General features: G+C 42.6%; 1 protein-coding gene across 1 annotated transcript in view; it reads right to left on the bottom strand.

The window, feature by feature from the left end:
• ERBB3 (erb-b2 receptor tyrosine kinase 3) overlaps nt 1-18,088 on the bottom strand; it is a 109,749-nt gene that overhangs the window by 47,102 nt on the left and 44,559 nt on the right. The window contains exon 2 of the mRNA XM_060763876.2: nt 6,180-6,331. Coding sequence (XP_060619859.2) covers nt 6,180-6,331 — 152 coding nt within the window. The remainder of the gene's footprint in view (nt 1-6,179; nt 6,332-18,088) is intronic.

Below are 18,088 nucleotides of genomic sequence, written 5' to 3'. Positions count from 1 at the left end.
CTAGTAGCTACAATTTGGTTTCCCCTAGGCTGGGGAAAAGGGTTATTAAACTCCAGTCTGAATTTGCACTTGCCAAGAGTAGAGTATTCATGATGCACATCTCCCTGAAAAATCTTACCTCACCAAAGTAAAACACCCCCAGGAAGTATTCCACAGCCAGCCAGATCACTCTTTACTTTGCAACAAAAAGGTCGAGGTGGGAGCCTGTTTATATGCCCAACAAGCCTAAGGAGTAAGCTCTAGCTGCTCATGATTATTCAGTACATGTTTGTCCATTTAGCTATAAATTAACATGGGGGGGGGGGGGGGTATACTGATTATTTCCCGTTTCATTCATTGCTGTGATATTAGTTTAGCCCAGGCATGGGAAAACTTCAGCCCTTCTGGTGTTTTGGACTTCAACTCCTACAATTCCTAACAGCCGGTCCATCTTGCTGTTAACACAGTTCCCATCAGGCATAGCCAACTGCAAGTTGTGATGGCCTACAGTACAGTAGCATTTACATTCCTGGCTTAAAGTGCCTTAATGTTGCAAGGTAAGGGACAGGAAGCCAGGATTCATACCCTCTGGACTAACAGTCAGTAGGCTGTTAAGAATGGTGGGAGTTGAAGTCCAAAGTACCTGGAGGGCCAATGTTTGGCCACACCTGGTTTAGCCCCTTGCAGCAGTATAGCTCACTTCCAATATTAGATCGTTGCTGTAACACAGCTCCCATCAGGCATAGCCAACTGCAAGCTATGATGGTCTACAGTGCAGTGCCCACTGTGTTCTATTTCTCCATCATGTTATTTTGAAACAGTTTATTTTATTTGTTATTTCATGTATTTATTTTGATGGTATGTTTGCTTCTTGTATTTTATTTTGCTGTACTGTAATTTTGGGCTTGGCCTCATGTTAGCCGCCCCAAGTCCCCTTTGGAGAGATGGTGGCGGGGTATAAATAAAGTTGTTGTTATTATTATTATTATTATTATTATTATTATTATTATTATTATTATTAGAAACACAACAATATGAGTCCACAGCAGACAAGATCACTCTGCTGGCTGTTGTATTGGATTACATGCCGGACACTTCCCAAGTGTCTAGGAGTGTGTGATGTATCAGCGAATAAAGCGTGCAGATCCTAGTTGGGTGGCCTTTTGCAGCTGGCAGATGGTAATCTTGTCAGCGCTGATTGTGTTTAAGTGCAGGCCAAGGTCTTGAGGCACTGCACCCACTGTGCCGGTCACCACTGGGACCATCTTGACTGGCTTGTGCCAGAGTCTTTGCAGTTCGATCTTTAAATCCTCATATCGTGTCAGTTTTATTATTATTATTATTATTATTATTATTATTATCATTATTATTATTATTATTTACAATCTTGGCTTAAAGTGCCTTAATGTTGCAAGGTAAGGGATGGGATGCCAGGATTCATGCCCTCTGGACTAATTTTGATATAAACAATGGTCTCTTCCTGCCTGGTTTTATGAGTAAAGAGGCAAGTGGGGTTTTATAAATGAACACAACTATTTCGGTTCTAAATGAAGCAGAAGTCCGTTTCCCCAGATTTCTTATGACTGACCAAAGTGGGCCAGAGCAACAGAGTCCTAACGTTCTGCCTATTGCAGTGACCAGCTAAATACCACAAAGAAGTTCACTAGCACAAAGCTGCGTCTATCTGTTAACGTGTGTCAACCATGAAATCTCTGTACATGAAAGCTCCCAAAATGGCAATGTCAGCTTTAACATACTGGCAGTTCTGCCCCTTCATGTGTTCAGCCAATTCTCTTTGAGCTTGATCTTGCAGTCACTGCAGAACATATGAATTCTACATTGATTGTTTTTTTTCTGTGCTCCTGCAGGAGGCCCCACAAGGGCAGTTTCAGGTGGGGGGAAAAAAAGGCAAAAATATGGCCCAGGAGTGACCAGAACTCACTTCCAATTTGCACTTAAAGCCTTCCATACATTTTTGAGCAATTTTTAGCATTTCAGGTGATGGGAATGTATCTCCCTTTATCGGCCAACTAGAGCTTTAAGATCTGCTGGGGAGGCCCTGCTCTTGGTCCCACCCCCTTCGCAAGTGCAATTTCTCAGTGGTGGCCCCTCTACTGTGGAACTCCCTTCCCAGTGACATTAGACTGGCCCCATTCCTCCTGGTCTTCAGGAAAAAGCTAAAGACCTGACTTTGTACTCAGGCTTTTGGGGAGTAGGATAATATGGAATTCAACCTCAACCTAGCAGTCTGAATAATAACTACGGGAAAACCAAGAAGTAAGGAAATCATGACTTAGCACATTGTATGTTTTTTATCTGTTTTATTGTATTTATATGTTTTAACTGTGATATGTTTTAACTGTTCTATAATTTGATATGGTGTCTTTATTGTTGTATGAATGATGCGGCATTGCATTTTTGCCATAGTTTGTAAGGCGACTCTGAGTCCCCTTTGGGATGAGAAGGGTGGAGTATAAATATAGTAAGTAAGTAAGTAAGTAAGTAAATAGGGTGATTGTGGGGCAATTGCTTTCATGCATAACATGGCTCCAGGTAACAAAAAATAGATACTGTATTCATCTCATATTAAATTGAAGTGACTCTTAGAGAAAAAAGGATTTTCCTTGTGAGATAGAGAAGGAATGGGCACAGAATGGGACCCTGCGATTTCAGAAAACATTGTTACTTGTTGACAACTCTCTTTGCCCTTGGAAGGAAGAAAGTTAATGCCGGTTTTGATGAGCTGGCCCCATTTGCACAATCGCATTGCAAAGAATGCTTCCCACTCGTAGTGGCACGGATCCCACATCCCACAGGGAAGCTCGGTCTAGATTAACATATTACAAGGCAATTGAGGGCTGGATATCTCAGCTTCATCCTGTGGCTCAGAGTTTAAATCTCCATTGCCTCAACTGTGGATTGCAGCAAATTGCCCAATCAACACAGAAAACTTGAGCCATATAGGTTGTTGTTTTTTCAAACGCCTTTTCCTTCCACTGTCCAAACTGTCTTTATTCTAATGATAGAGAAATGGAGCAAATGGTTCTTTTGGAGGGCCACAGGAGCAGCAATCAATTAAGACTGAAAAATATGCATTTTTCAAAAAGTGGGCATCTTACAACTTCCAGTTCTCTGTCTTTTGGGAGAGGAAGAGGGAACATTTTGTACAGTCTATGCAGTCCCCTTGGTGACCCCAAAGGTGGAAAACCGCTTGCTCTGCCCTTGCTTCTGTTCATCCCTAAAGTGCAGCCTTGACTGAAGAGTCATGGCATTGTTTCATATCTCCCTCAGCCTTGGCACTGGCCTGGTGCTCCCCACATAAAGATGCACCTTGGCTCTTTGACAAGGCAGAGACGAGGTGCCGTGCCACATGCACAGTCTTCCCGCCTGGTGCCTGCAAAAGAGTAGTCAGAGCAGGGCCTTGTCTGGCTAGAACTCTCCAAGCAGGTGAAAGGAGGGAAACGAAAAGAGAAAGCCAATAGCATGGTATTCCCTGCAAGTGAGATAGGACAGGTTCCAAGGATGAAAGAGAAAGAGCAGCTCAGTGTTGCTTTCTTCACAGCCTTCAAGCTACAGCATCAAATCCACTTCCATTTTGCACTTCTATCCTGTGCATATCTATGGCCAGCCATATCTCTACCAAGAAGAGTGTATATGCATGTCTGTCCCTGCCCCGCCCTCCTACCCTCCAATTATTATTATTATTATTATTATTATTATTATTATTGAGGATTTTATGGGGATTTAAAGATTGAACTGCAAAGACTGTGGCACAAGCCAGTCAAAGTGGTCCCAGTGGTGATCGGCACACTTGGTGCAGTGCCTAAAGACCTTGACCTGCACTTAAATACAATCGACGCTGACAAGATTACCAGCTGTCAGCAGAAAAAGGCCACCTTACTGGGATCTGGACGTATTATTCGCCGATACATCATACAATCCTAAGCACTTGGGAAATGTCCGGCGTGTGATCCAATACAACAGCCAGCAGAGTGTCTACTGTGGACTCATCTTGTGGTGTTTCAAATAATAATAATAATAATAATAATAATAATAATAATTGAACTTTATTTGTATCTCGTCCCCTCTACCCGTGGGGACTTGGAGCGGCTTACAATAGTATAAGAATATAAACAAAATAAATGATAATAAACATATAAACAATTTAAAAATTAAGTAGACAAAACAATAACAAAGCAAAATACATGGAAAATTAATAGAAAATATGTTAAGTATAACATAAGAGATATCATCACAAATAAAATAAAATAAACAATACTTATGCAATACTACCATTAAGTCATCCCAACCATCATCCTAGAGTATGAGAAAAATACTGCACCTAAAAAACCTCGACCCTGTGATCAAGCTCTAACTTATTTATTAAGCAGCCAGCCCCACTAAATATAAGGAAATGTGAGAGTTCAGAATATACATGATTAAAATAGCACTCTTTAATATGATATTTTCATACGTTTGTGCCAAGTTATTTTTCTTTTGTGATTGAGGTGTTTAAAGGTGTGGGTGAGAGGACAAAAAACAGAACAGGTGGAACAGGAGGAAAAGTATGTAGACTTTCAAGCTTTTCTCTCTAACAGGGTGGGGAGCATTGTTCAACCCTAGGGCTGGATTCCAATTTGGGAGGGGTCTTGAGGGCTGTAGTGCAACAGTCGGTGGGGCTAAGGGCATGGGAGGCAAAGACAAGTAAACGGATAAAGTCAAAGATGTGGGGCCAGATTTAATGTGTATCAATGTGGACATTCTCCAACTCACCATTCAGAACATAGCTCCGCTCTTCACTTGGCTGCTTAAGAGTAATCTCCGGTGTAAGAAACACCCCCGTAGAAAAGCACAGCTTACTTCCATGTAACAACTTTTCCTGGGCTGAACACCTCAGCTCCATTCAGGGAATTCACAGTATAAATATCTTTAAATACTCTCTGATCACAAATCAGAGATAACAGAAAGAGAAGCACGCAAAAGGATGGAAAACCCAATGGTCTGCATCCAACTCATGGCCCTGAAGGCTGCCCATGCCTGCTCTATAACTCATAAGAGTTAGAAAAGAAGAGCACTGTAAATGTAAATCTATTGAGAGTATAACACTGGGTCTTTACAAACCACGTTTTTCAAACTGAGACCTTGTTCAGAAATGGGCTCTCTTTCCAGTGCCCTCTTTTGTCTTCTTCATTTAAAATATTAATCATGGGTTGTTGTAAGTTTTTTGGGTTGTATGGCCATATTCCTGAAGCATTTTCTCCTGACGTTTCACCTGCATCTGTGGCAGGCATCCTCAGAGGTTGTGAGATCTGTTGGAAACTAGGAAAATTGGATTTATATATCTGCCCTAGATGTAGGCGAAACGTCAGGAGAGAATGCTTCAGGAACATGGCCATACAGCCTGAAAAACCTACAACAACCCAGTGATTCCGGCCATGAAAGCCTTCAACAATACATATTAACCATGATTTTGTTATATATGCCCCAGCCTAATCCATAGTACTGCAAACCACATCCCTTGATTAACCATAGTTTCTCAGAGCTATTAAAAACTATGGTTTTTAGAGGACGCATTTTTAATTCTGAGAAGTAAACAGAGTCATACCAGGAAATGGCTTGTAAACATGGAGGGGAAAGTAATATATATTTGCAGAGTTAGTTCCTCATTTGCAAGCCAACATTTGCAGGGAAGCGAATATGTAACAGGTGTATCTGTTGTGCTACAACTTCTGCTGCTATTGTACTACTATTGATGCTGTGTTGAGATAGATGTTTTGATGGCCTTCAGTGAATACCACATTTAGAGTATGAAAAAAAAGATTCCCATCTCAATAAATTTATAATTTGAAATTAGACACCAACAACCAAAATGGTAAGCAGGGATGTAGAGGCTGGTCCATGAGGTCACAAATAGTCGGAAATGACTGAACGAATAAACAACAAGAGGGAAATACAGAGAAACAATTGGTTCACTTTCATATTTTAATCTTCGCAAAGAATAGCATGAGAGCTGGGAGAACAGCAGCATCTTTTCCCATCCATTTTGCTGTGTTGGGGCACCTTGCTATGCTTCACTTCTTATTGATCCTTTACATACACAGATTATATAAGACTGACATTACAAATTTGATGCCTTCATACTAATGAAGACCAACAGAGAAAGCGACATTGACCGATCTTCTTTACGATCCCCTCCTTACCTGCAAGAAGGAGAGGTCATGGTTTTGTTCAATGAGCACAATCTCGAGGTTGCCCATGACGATCTCACAGTTGTTATACATTTTGTGTAGTGTCTGGTACCGTTGGTGGGCATCCCCGGTCACACTGAATCCATTTAGGGTGCCTGCACAGACTGCAAGAAGAGAAGGAAAAAAGGACATAAGTAATTGGCATGATGGGAACAATAAAGTCCAAACAGTGGTGGCTGGTGCATCCAGGACGCCTCTTGACTTACAACCCCTTTACCCCCCCAATAAATTTTATAAGGTTTTCTTAGGCAAGAAATACTCAGAGATAGTTTGCCAGGTCCTTCCTTAGACTGCCATGTCAATGCACTACAGTTTAATCTAGTCTGTGACTGTGCTGTACAAGGTACTGAAATTATTTTGGTGGTAAGGTTCAGTGACTTTACTAAGTCTTTTAAATTTCAGAGGAAAATGGATATGTATGTACTGTTATGGAAACCACTCACTGCATCTGAGTAGAGCACTAGTCATTACTAGAATCATCCATATATCACTATTTCATAAATTAATTCAGAAATTACCATAGGTAAATATTAGCTGTGCCCAGGCATGTAGCCGGGGGGGGGGGGCTTGAGCCCCCCCCCCCCCAAATTCTCATGGTGGTTCACGAAAAGGCCTTACTGGTGCATTATTTAAACTGTTATGTTTATTCATATCATGATCTGATCACCATACTCAGTATATCCCATATGCATGGGGGTATTGGGGTAATGATACAAAAGGTTTGCTAGGCTAGACCCTCTTTCACTCAGACTCAGCCCCCCCCGAAACTCAGCTGCCCCCAAACCCCCCCTGAAAAAAACTCAGCCCCCCCCCCCCCAAATCGAAATCCTGGCTACGGGCCTGGCTGTGCCCACAGGCAAGCTTCTTATGGAAAACATCACCCCACAAAACATCAATCAAATGAGTTAATCCATTGAATTCTACTGGACAGATTTATTTATTTATTTACAGTATTTATATTCCGCCCTTCTCACCCCGCAGGGGACTCAGGGCGATTACAATGTACATATACATGGCAAACATTCAATGCCATGACACACAACATATATAGACAGATACACAGAGGTTATTTAACATTCCCGCTTTTTCATGATGGTATTCTGGCCACCAGGGGAGCTGTCGCTTCACTGACCATTTGTGAAACGGATGAAGTACTTCCTCATTCTTTACATGCTTGCTGGAGATTTTTATGGCGTCATAAATTAGCTTCCCCACATAAGCGGTACCTACATTTCCTACTTGATAGATGCAACTGTCTTTTGGGCTGCAAAGCAAGCTACACAAGTTGGTCGGAATCTCACGCCAACCCGGGCTGGCTTCGAACTCATGACCTTTTGGTCAGTAGTGATCTTAATGTAGCTGATTCCCAGCCAGCTGTGCCACAGTCAACCTCTATTGTTTTCATGCCAATTAAACATTATGGCTTCCTACCTCAAATCTTGGGGTGATAGTTGGATTAGCATACTTTATTTATTTTCTGTCAAAAGCATTGCATAAATAAATAAATATAAAACATAAAATAGAGGGAGCACAAGCAGCTAAATAGTTTTAGACCAAAAACGGGCAATAGCGACCTATAGCTTTAAACAATTCTTCCTCTATGCATAAGACAGAGCATTGTAGACAGAGCCATAGCCAGAAAAAAAATTCGGGGAGGATTGAAAATTTCAGGGGGGGGGGGGTTGAAAATTTCAGGGAGGGTCGAAAATTTGGGGGGGGGGTTGAAACCTGCCTCCTAGCTCACGCTGAAGCAAGGAGCACAGCAGGGGGCAGAGCAACCTTCAATAGCCTGCAGCTCTGCCCCTGTTAACCACCTCCACCAAGTCTGGCCTCCTTAATGAGAGCATTCAACCCCCAACTTGGTTGCTTCACTACATGGGCTATTGCTGCAAGTAATGACAGTGTGAATAAATTGTCAATATTTGCTTGAGATAGTGCTTACAGTTCTGGAGGGGCTCTTAATTTTTTTGCATCTCATAGACTTAGCATGGGGATTTGGTTAACCAGTTAAAATTCATGAGTAAACCAGGTTTTTAAAAAAATCTGAAACATTTCGGGGGGTGGGGGTTGAACCTCTAAAACCACCCCATCGCTACAGGCCTGATTGTAGACAGGGCATGCAGAGTTGTCTGTTCTGCTCCACAGTCACACAAGGTGTGGGATTCTTTTAGGTAGTGCCATTTTGCCAGGTTGTCTTTTGGTCTGCCCACTCCACTTCCGAGTCTGTCCAGGGACTTCCAAGTTGCCCACTCAGGGTTTGCCCCTGGAGGAAGACCCTCGTGGGGGGCCATCCAGTTGGGATTTCCGGATTTAGCTGCCCTTACTGTTGGAACATTAAGAGGAGTTTTGGGTCTCATGAAGTTTTTCCTTGACTTGAGTCTGCTGGGAGGAGGCTGATAGCCATGCAGTGGATGGCTTTCACAGTGTTCAAGATTATTTCCCTCACAGCTAGCATACTGAAACTTTCCTTTCCAACTCAGAGAATCACAGTTTTCATGTTTCTTTGAAGACAAGGAATGACTATCTGAATCATTTGCATGGATGCATCTTCTGCCTTTCAACAATCTTCTCCAAATTTTTGCCTTCCAGAGGTACAACTTGCTTAATTCCAAGTTGGGTGGGTGATTATAGGAGTTAACAGTCTAAAACATCTAGAGAGTGTTAGACTGGGTAGTATTGTTTTAGATTCACTTGAGGTGCCTCCAAAATCTGAAGGCCCTTTTGGGAAGGACAGACATATGCAATACTGCCCTAAAGCTAATTGTTGCTGGTTCAATTGACTAACAGGATCACAAGATGAGACAAAGGAACAGTGACGGTAACACCAAAAAAGCATACCTGATGGTTATCACTTACAAAATCTCTTTCTACTTCCTCTTTGGCACTATCATTACTAATGATAAGTAGCCATCTGTAAGAAAACATGTAGTTCCTCAGATGTGGGACAGCTCTCACAAAAATAGCTTTCTGACTTTTCCCCTCAGAGTAACTGACCCTGTTGCCACATGCAAACATTTTTGAAGCCAAGGTTCAAAACCGGAATGGGAAGAAAAGGCATGTCCCATGCTTCTTAGACATATAGAGCATTTTTGCTCAAGAAAAGACATGTCCAATTTAGGCACACAAAAAATAACGCACAAGACTTCAGGGACAGAGCTATAAATCCACAAAGGAATGCCAGGATGGCCCTCTCCTTGTTGTCCTCCCATTAGAAAGTAAAAAACTATTCTCTTCCAGTAGGTATTTTAAGAACTGGCCTCAAGAACTTATGATAGCGTTCTGTTTTATGTACTTTTGCAATTTGTTTCATAAAGATCAATTAGATAGAACATATTGTAAAGAACAAACATAACTTTCTGGCCTTGCATCGCACATTTTAGTGCAAATATTAAGACACAACTAGTGTTCAATTCAGCAAGTATTACAGAAGGTCATTGATTTGTTTAAAATTTAATGGTGTTTTAACAGTAACTTGTACAATGTTTTACTTATGCCTTTGCATGTTATTTTATTTCTATTTTATTTGCAGTCTAATCTTTAAGGCCCCTTCTACGCTTCCAAATAATCCAAATTATCAAAGGAGATAACCCACATCAGGTTTGAACTGAATTATCTGAATATATACTGCCATATAATCCAGTTCGAAGCAGTTGATCAGGATTTTATATGGCAATGTAGAAGGGGCCTAAGTCTCTATTTTGGGGGAAAATGTGATATGGACAAGGAGGAGGAGGTAAAAGAGTGCTAAGGCTCAATTGTTATTAAGTGTAAAACTTCACTTTACTGATGACTTAGAACCATAGAATCATAGAGTTGGAAGAGACCTCATGGGCCATCTAGTCCACCCCCCTGCCAAGAAGCAGGAAAATAGCTTCTTTGGAGGCCTCTGTTTAAAAGCCTCCAAAGAAGGAGCTTCCACCACACACTGGAGCAGAGAGTTCCACTGCTGAACAGCTCTCACAGTCAGGAAGTTCTTCCTAATGTTCAGATGGAATCTCCTTTCCTGTATTTTGAAGCCACTGTTCTGCGTCTTAATCTCCAGGGCAGCAGAAAACAAGCTTGCACCCTCTTCTCTATGACTTCCCCTCATACATTTATACATGGCCCTCATCATGCCTCCTCTCAGTCTTTTCTTCTGCAGGCTAAACATGCCCAGCTCTTTAAGTCACTCCTCATAAGGCTTGTTCTCCAGACCTTTGATCATTTTAGTCGCCCTCCTCTGGACACATTCCAGCTTGTCAATATCTCTCTTCAACTGCGGTGCCCAGAATTGGACACAATGTGATTCCAGGTGTGGCATCACTAAGGCAGAATAGAGGGACAGCATGACTTCCCTGGATCTAGATGCTTTACTCCTGTTTCGGCAGGCCAAAATCCCATTCGCTTTTTTAGCTGCCACATGACACTGTTGGCTCATGTTTAACTTGTTGTCCACGAGGACTCCAAGATCTTTTTCACACATACTGCTGATGAGCCAGGTGTCCCCCATTCTCTATCTTTGCATTTCATTTTTTCTGTCAAATCGAAGTATCTTGCATTTTTCCCTGTTGAACTCCATTCTGTTAGTTTTGGCCCATCTCTCTAATTCAGCAGTGGAACTCTCTGCCCCAGAGCGCGGTGGAGGCTTCTTCTTTGGAAGTTTTTAAATAGAGGCTGGATGGCCATCTGTCGGGGGTGATTTGAATGCAATATTCCTGCTTCTTGGCAGGGGGTTGGACTGGATGGCCCAGGAGGTCTCTTCCAACTCTATGATTCTGTGATTCTGTTCAGATCGTTTTGAATTCTGCTCCTTGTTTTGTAAAAATTGTAAAAATTAAACATCAGGAAACATGAGACATGGTTAACAGAGATTATTCAATGTAAATGGTTTTATGGTAAGAGTTCAGAATTTTAAAAACTGAACAATAAGGTTTCGCTGTGTGTATATGGCGCATATATACACTATATATACACTATAGTGCCCACTGAATCAGAAACAACATATTTGAAAATGTGTATTCTGTGTATCTGTTCTTCTGGAAGACACATAGGTACAACTGAAGTACTTATGGGTAAATAAAAATAGCAGTCGTCATAGTGCCTTGTATACTGGCTGCTTGCCATTGACTACTCTCACCCAGAGCTAGATGGCCTGCTTCCAGGAAATGATGGACAACCATGAGTTCGTGCACACCCAGCTCAACCCTCTTGGAAGGTAAACAAGCAATCTACTCCTAACCCACAGCTAAATGGGCACATAATAACTTCATTGTAAGAGGAAAGGCTGCAGAGGTCTGAAATCATAAGGAAATAGGTTGCTTGACAAGCTGGTAATGGCTTTGCAAGATCACCATCCGTTCTTTTTAAGGCTATGGGGAAGAGGGGGAATTCTGGATCAGAAACCATTTATTTATACCCTGTTTTTGATCTCTGTTTAATTTATGGATCAAATCAGGAGGAACACAAAATTACACAAAATTATCAATCAGTTGCTTGTTCGCTTTATCCCACATTGTTAGTTTAAGCTAAGACATTTCTCCAAGACCTCTTTAGTTCACATAAAAAACATTTCAAGACTTTGCCAGTATAAGCCTAATGCCCAGCTCAGACGACCACGTGCATTGTGCATACAATTCATGCCCACTGTAGTGATAAAAAGATGTGGTGACAACATATGAGGCTTGGGAAGCCCACGGTGCCCAAACCTCACAGACCCCCTGGCATGGTTTCCATGCAGCCACAAACCTGGGACATCGCATTTCAGAAAATGAAAACGACACAGACGCATGCACCTGCGGGAAAATCTACTTACATGAAACCCAGTGAGAAAAAAACACTTGAGTTTCACACTGTTAAACTATTTTCTGCAGTATCGGAGGCCCCAGTTTGGGTGTGTACTTTTGTATCTACAAAGTTCATCAGAGTTAAGCACAAACCTTCCTAAGCCCACAAAAGCCTCTCGTAGTTGCCTCAGAACTGACACACCACCAAACTGGCTGGGCAGCTTTTTTTGCCAAATGTGGCACAAACAAATAATCCAAACAGCCAACAGATCCAGCCAATCAACAAACCAAAGGCAACTGTCATTTGGGGAGGGAGGGCGAGGGAAGGGCAGTGCTGGCCAGGGGTTGTTGTTGTACCCGGAACACAACAGGACTTTGGCATCCTCTCAACGCATACACAGATATATGCACACCTAGCTAGGGAAAAGAGTGGGGAGAGTCTGAGGGCACAGAGATATATGACTAGAAATATGTGAGGGTTTGTGGTGCCTTCTGTGGTACCTTGCTAATGGGACAGGAGAAAAAGTTCCCACTGGAATTATTTAACTTGAAAGGCAGCTTACAAACTGGTCAAGGTATTAACCAATCCAGTCAGCAATTAAACATGCATTAAATAAGTCACTCTCCCAGCAGGTCCTGCACACTTCAATATTATTTCATCCCATTACAGGCAGTCCCCGAGTTACAAACATCTGACTTACGGATGACTCATAGTTAAGAACGGAGCTGAGACAACAGGAAGTGAGAGAAATATATCCCTAGGAAAGGAAATTCACTCCTGAAAGAGTTATCATGGGGGAAAAGGTGTCTCCAGTGAAGCTTCAGCATCAATCCTTGCTTCCACAGCAAGCCACATTTTTCAAAATCCTATTGTCCCTGGGCAATGTCCACGCAGATGGCAATTCTCTCACACCAGAAGCAACTTGCAGGTTCTCAAGTCACTCCTGACATGAAAAAAATAGGGACACAAAGTGAGGCAAAATCTTCTGATCGGGGGCACAGACAGCAAAACAAACACACAAGAGGTGTTAACCCTTCCCTATGCTACCCAAAGATTCATTCATATACATATGGAGTTACACTTTAAAATGTATCTGTTCTGATTTGCAAACAAATTCAACTTAAGAACAAATCTACAGAACCTATCTTGTTCATAACTAGGTATGGAGATGGATGCCTGCACTCTCCCTTAAAGAGGAGGGAAAGGGAGACAGGGATGTCATTGTGCCTGAATTGAGCTGCTGCGCTCTCCAAGCCCCTTTGTGTGAAGAGATAGCCTAAGAGCAATGTTCTGGCTGGACAACAATGAGTTGATTATCATGGGGGAAAGATGGAGAGGGTTGTAGTAGGCTTTACCAATTACTCTACTACAGATATGAAAGGATTTAGCCACAGGCCTCCTTGATGGACAGAACAGGACTGCTGGGGTTTTTTTTTTTCGTGTCAGGAGTGACCAGAGATACTGCAAGTCACTTCTGGTGTGAGAGAATTGGCTGTCTGCAAGGACGTTGCCCAGAGGACGCCCGGATGTTTTGATGTTTTACCATCCTTCTCTTATGCCCCCACATGGGGAGCTGGAGCTGACAGAGGGAGCTCATCTATGCTCTCCCCAGAATCAAACCTGCGACCTGTCGATCTTCAATCATGCCAGCAAAAGGGTTTAACCCATTATGCCAACGGGGGCTCCTTAGGAGTGCTGTTAAATTATTGTAGTTGTGTGCCTTCATGTTGTTTCTGACTTGTTGTTCATGGGGTTTTCGTGGCTAGATTTGTTCAAAGCAGGTTTGCTTTTACCTTTCTCTGAGGCTGAGAGTGTGGCTTGCCTAAAGTCATCCAGTGAGTGTCATGGCCAAGCAGGGATTTGAACCCTGGTCTCCAAGAGTGCTAGCCAGCACTCTTACCACAGTACCACACTGGTTCACCATTACTGTGCCTTATATTCACATGTAGAATTACAAGTCCTATATAGCTCAAAAGGGGAGATGCGGGAAGCTGCACTCCAAAAACACCCAGGGGACTATGCAACGTCACCCCAACCCAGTTGTGCAAAGCGCTGCAAGACACATTGCATGAGATGGGGAAATGGGGGCCTGGTCCTTGAGAGTCCAGATTAATAAATTATAGGAGTGTTGCATTCATTTGGATCAGTACACAGGCCTTAATGCCCCCCTCCCTCTGGCTTTGCAGGCACTTTATTCAATGAGTAAAGAAAAGGAATAAATGGAGATTTCCCCAATCCAGACCAGTGGCTCCAGCCTGGGAGACAGGCCACAGCCAAGCATGTCAAGCCCCTTCCTGGAGAGATAAGAGGGCAAGAGGGAGGAGGGGAACATTAAAGGCCAGGAGGAAGTGTTTACCAGCTCTCCATCATCTCTCTTGTCAGAGTCTCTGTGCCCCCCTTTATTTCCCTTCCTCAGCCCTGCAGGCAGGGAACTACAAGGCTGCCACTCTGTACACCTTTGTTGTTTGCCTTCAAGTCCTTTCCAACTCATGGAGACCCTAAGACAAACCTCTCAGGAAGTTTTCTTGGCAAGATTTGTTCAGTGGAGGTTTTCTCCTCCTTCCACTGAGGCTGAGAGAGTATGCCCAAGGCCGCTCAGCTGGTTTCCATGGCCAAGCAGGGAATTTGAACTCTAATCTCCAGAGTTGTAATCCAATGCACAAGCACTAAACTTTATGTGGGGAAAGCAAAAGCCTTTGAGCTGAAAATAATTTATTTCTGAGATGACATAAATTAGTTTCCAGTATAATATAAATTAGCATGGGTTAGACTACTGAAGAAGACTTGGATGGTCTTCTGAGGGTCAGTGCCCAGCTTAGGTATTGGGCTGAGTGAGGAAAATGACAGCCAGTGGTTATAAGACTAAGAGGGCTAGGAGCCAATGCTGCTGGGTTTTGTTCCCCTGTCATAGTGACAAGTCTTCTGCGGGGCTGCTATTCAAGACCCAGACATGAGTCAGAGCTCAGCATCTGAAGGAGAAAGAGCTGTTTTGTCTCTGCTGGGCTGAGATAAGAGGAATCATGCCCACCACAACCGCTGTATGCGCCAATATGACCACAGTCGCTCTACCCTCCCATCCAGCTTTGGACACCTGAAATTTGCTTTTAACAGGGAAAACAATTGCTTTCCTGGCTTCTTGGGGCTCAAAACACCAGTGATGGCAACCAGAGCTTGAGATGCTGACATATTTTGGATAATCGCTGCCAGAATTATCCAGGCACGTTGGTTGTGGAGTGTTCTGGGCACTGTAGTACAAAAAAGTAAATTTTTAAGTCTCTGCAGCAACTGTACTTGAAGGGGAGGATATTAAAGTGTGCAGTTTCTACTCCCCATGGCTGTTTTATCATACTAGAGAAACTTGGTAGAAAACCCATCATAGATGTGGATCTCAAAGACAGATCCAATGCGCCTCTTTCCTCAGTCTGCCAAGAAAATTCTTGCTCTCCTGATTTGGCTCCATTTGGCACAATCAAAAGTGTTTCTGTGTATATGATAGCAAAGATAATCTCACCTAAGACATAGAGCCCCTGGAGTGGTTCCCTTTTGGTCCAAAGCTCCCCCAAACCACAGCCAAAAAAGGTAAATGGGAAACCATGGTATCTGCTGAAGTCCAACACCAAAGATGCCCCACCCTCTTCTAGTTTATGGAAACAGAGAGCGAGCCATGCTGACTGTACAATCCTTGTTTGTCCCTCTCAGCAGAACAATGAGGTTTATTTATCAGACTACAACTCCTGCATTTACTCAGCCAATAAGACCACTGCTGATGCTGGCATGAGATTCTAGGAATGATCATCTACAAAATAACATTCCCATGCTCATGCCCTCCAATTGTCCTAATTTGGCAGGGGCTGTCCCAATTCATCATCCATAGCCCCACTTTATTGACCCCCTGTGGTGCAATGGGTTAAACCTTTGTGTTGGAAGGACTGATAAGTCAGCGGTTCAAATCTGGGGAGAGCGGGTTGAGCTCCCTCTGTTAGCTCCAACTCTCCATGCGGGGACATGAGAGAAGCCTCCCACAAGGATGGTAAAACATCAAAACATCCAGGCATTCTTTGAGCAACGTCCTTGCAGATAGCCAATTCTTTCACAACATAAGTGACTTGCAGTTTCTCAAGTGGTTCCTGACACGAAAAAAAGCCACACTTTATCAATTTATTTTAAATTTCACAGTTTCTCCTTCTGTCACTTTTCTCTTTTGTTCTCAGCTGCAAATTGAGTTTCAACTGCAAAAGTAGTAGTTTGCATTCAGTCAGGTGGGAGAGGTAAGGAGAATGCAGCACCTTGCCCTTCTCTGAGTGTTTCCATGGCTGACTGGTGTTCCAATCACGGTCCTCAAAGTTATATTTCAATGCTCCATGCTGGTTCCCAGTCTATACCGCTGCTTCTAAAACTGTGGGTCTCTTCGCTCAGTGCTGGGGAAACAGTAAATATGGCTATTTTAGACATTTACATGAATTGGTTTACAGTGGACTCTGTAGAAAATGCTTCAGTTGTACTTTATAAAAAGGAAAATCAGGCTGTTTAGCAAGACTTGCAAATGCCAATTTGTTATTGGTGAGGGCCTGATTTTTATGCCTTCATATACCTATATTCCCGGGATCACGTAAAAAAGATTTCCGGCTGAAATAGGTTGCAAGTGGAAAGGTTTAAGAAACTCTGGTCTATACTACCATAATGAAAATAAGGAATTTCCTTATTCTTGTTTATCTATCTCTGGCTCTCTAGAAGACAGATAACAATGGAATGTCAATCCAGTCCCTTAAAGCTGAATAATTCCTTATTTTTGGAAATGAGTATATGAGCTTATCTGGGTGAGAAAGAGAGAGTCAGATCTATTTTTGCCTGTCTGAGGGCCCTTCCAGACAGGCCTATATCACAGGATCTCATCCTAGGTTTTCTGCTTTAAACTAGATTATATGAGTCCACACTGCCAGATAACCTGGGATAAACAGAAAAATTGGGATCAGATCTTGGGATATTGGGCCTGTCCGGAAGGGCCATGAGTGAAATCATACAGACCTGGGTAAGAGCTGAGGGTTGAAATACAGGAAGAAGGCTTAAGGGCTGGGAGGAGTGGCAAACAAGTCAACACAAAAACTTCAACCTACAAACAAGTATCCACCTCAATTCAGCAGTTGGATCATCCGGAAGTTACCCAATACATGACTCAAAACCATACTAATGGAAAGGCACACACTTCCAAAATTCAACAGACTTCTTAACTTGAAATCTATTTTGATGCAATGGTAAAGCAATCTCTCTAATCCTACCTTCATCAGTATGGCATTCTCCTGATGTGTGGACTACAATAGCCACCATCACCTTGTAGTGTGGCCACATCAGAAATGCTTCTTTGCTAGGGAAAGATGATCTAACTGGCCTTCCAACATCAAAACTTATTTTGCTCTTGCAGATTCAAAATAAATCTTGATACTACATGCTCTGTAAAAACAAAAAATACAAAAAATACAAACAAAGCATACCTCTCTCATCTCAAAGATGCTCTGGCAGATTCTCTAACATGCCAACTTTAATGCACACTAACCTCCCGTTCATTTATTCCAACATAGCTATTATTTCTTTGTGGCCAACTTCCCACTCACACCTTTGGCGTGACACATAGTGACCAAATCAATGGAGCCACACTGAGAGATCTGGCCTTTACCAGAAGACTGTGAAGTGTGAAATCTTAATAGGGACAGAAGTGGGAGGACTCCATCCCCTCCTGTAGGAAGACATCAACTAACAAAAAGTAGCCAAGAGCTACTAGAGTGCCATCCCGTGTTTCTTGTCTCTTTACTGCTGAGAACACTGGGATCCTTTGCACTGCTATTATTACACTTTTACTCTGGGTTTCCTCCCTATGAAGCTCAAGATGGAGCTAGTTGTATTTTTTCTTCACAGCTCCTCTAAGAGATACATTAGACAAAGAGATATAGTTCAGCAAGCACTTGAACCTGGATCTCCTCAGTTCAAGAAGAACACACTGCCTGCAAATCACATTGCCTGCTGTTGGAAAGCTGTGGGAGACATACTCCTGAAGGTCAAGACCACTGCATCCATAGACACAGATTTAAGGTTGGAGGAATGGG

Source organism: Anolis sagrei, chromosome 2 (genome assembly GCF_037176765.1).
Source record: "Anolis sagrei isolate rAnoSag1 chromosome 2, rAnoSag1.mat, whole genome shotgun sequence".
Taxonomy (NCBI): Eukaryota; Metazoa; Chordata; class Lepidosauria; order Squamata; family Dactyloidae; genus Anolis; species Anolis sagrei.
Note: the sequence above shows the minus strand (reverse complement) of the source record. Positions and strands in the feature narration are given on the sequence as shown.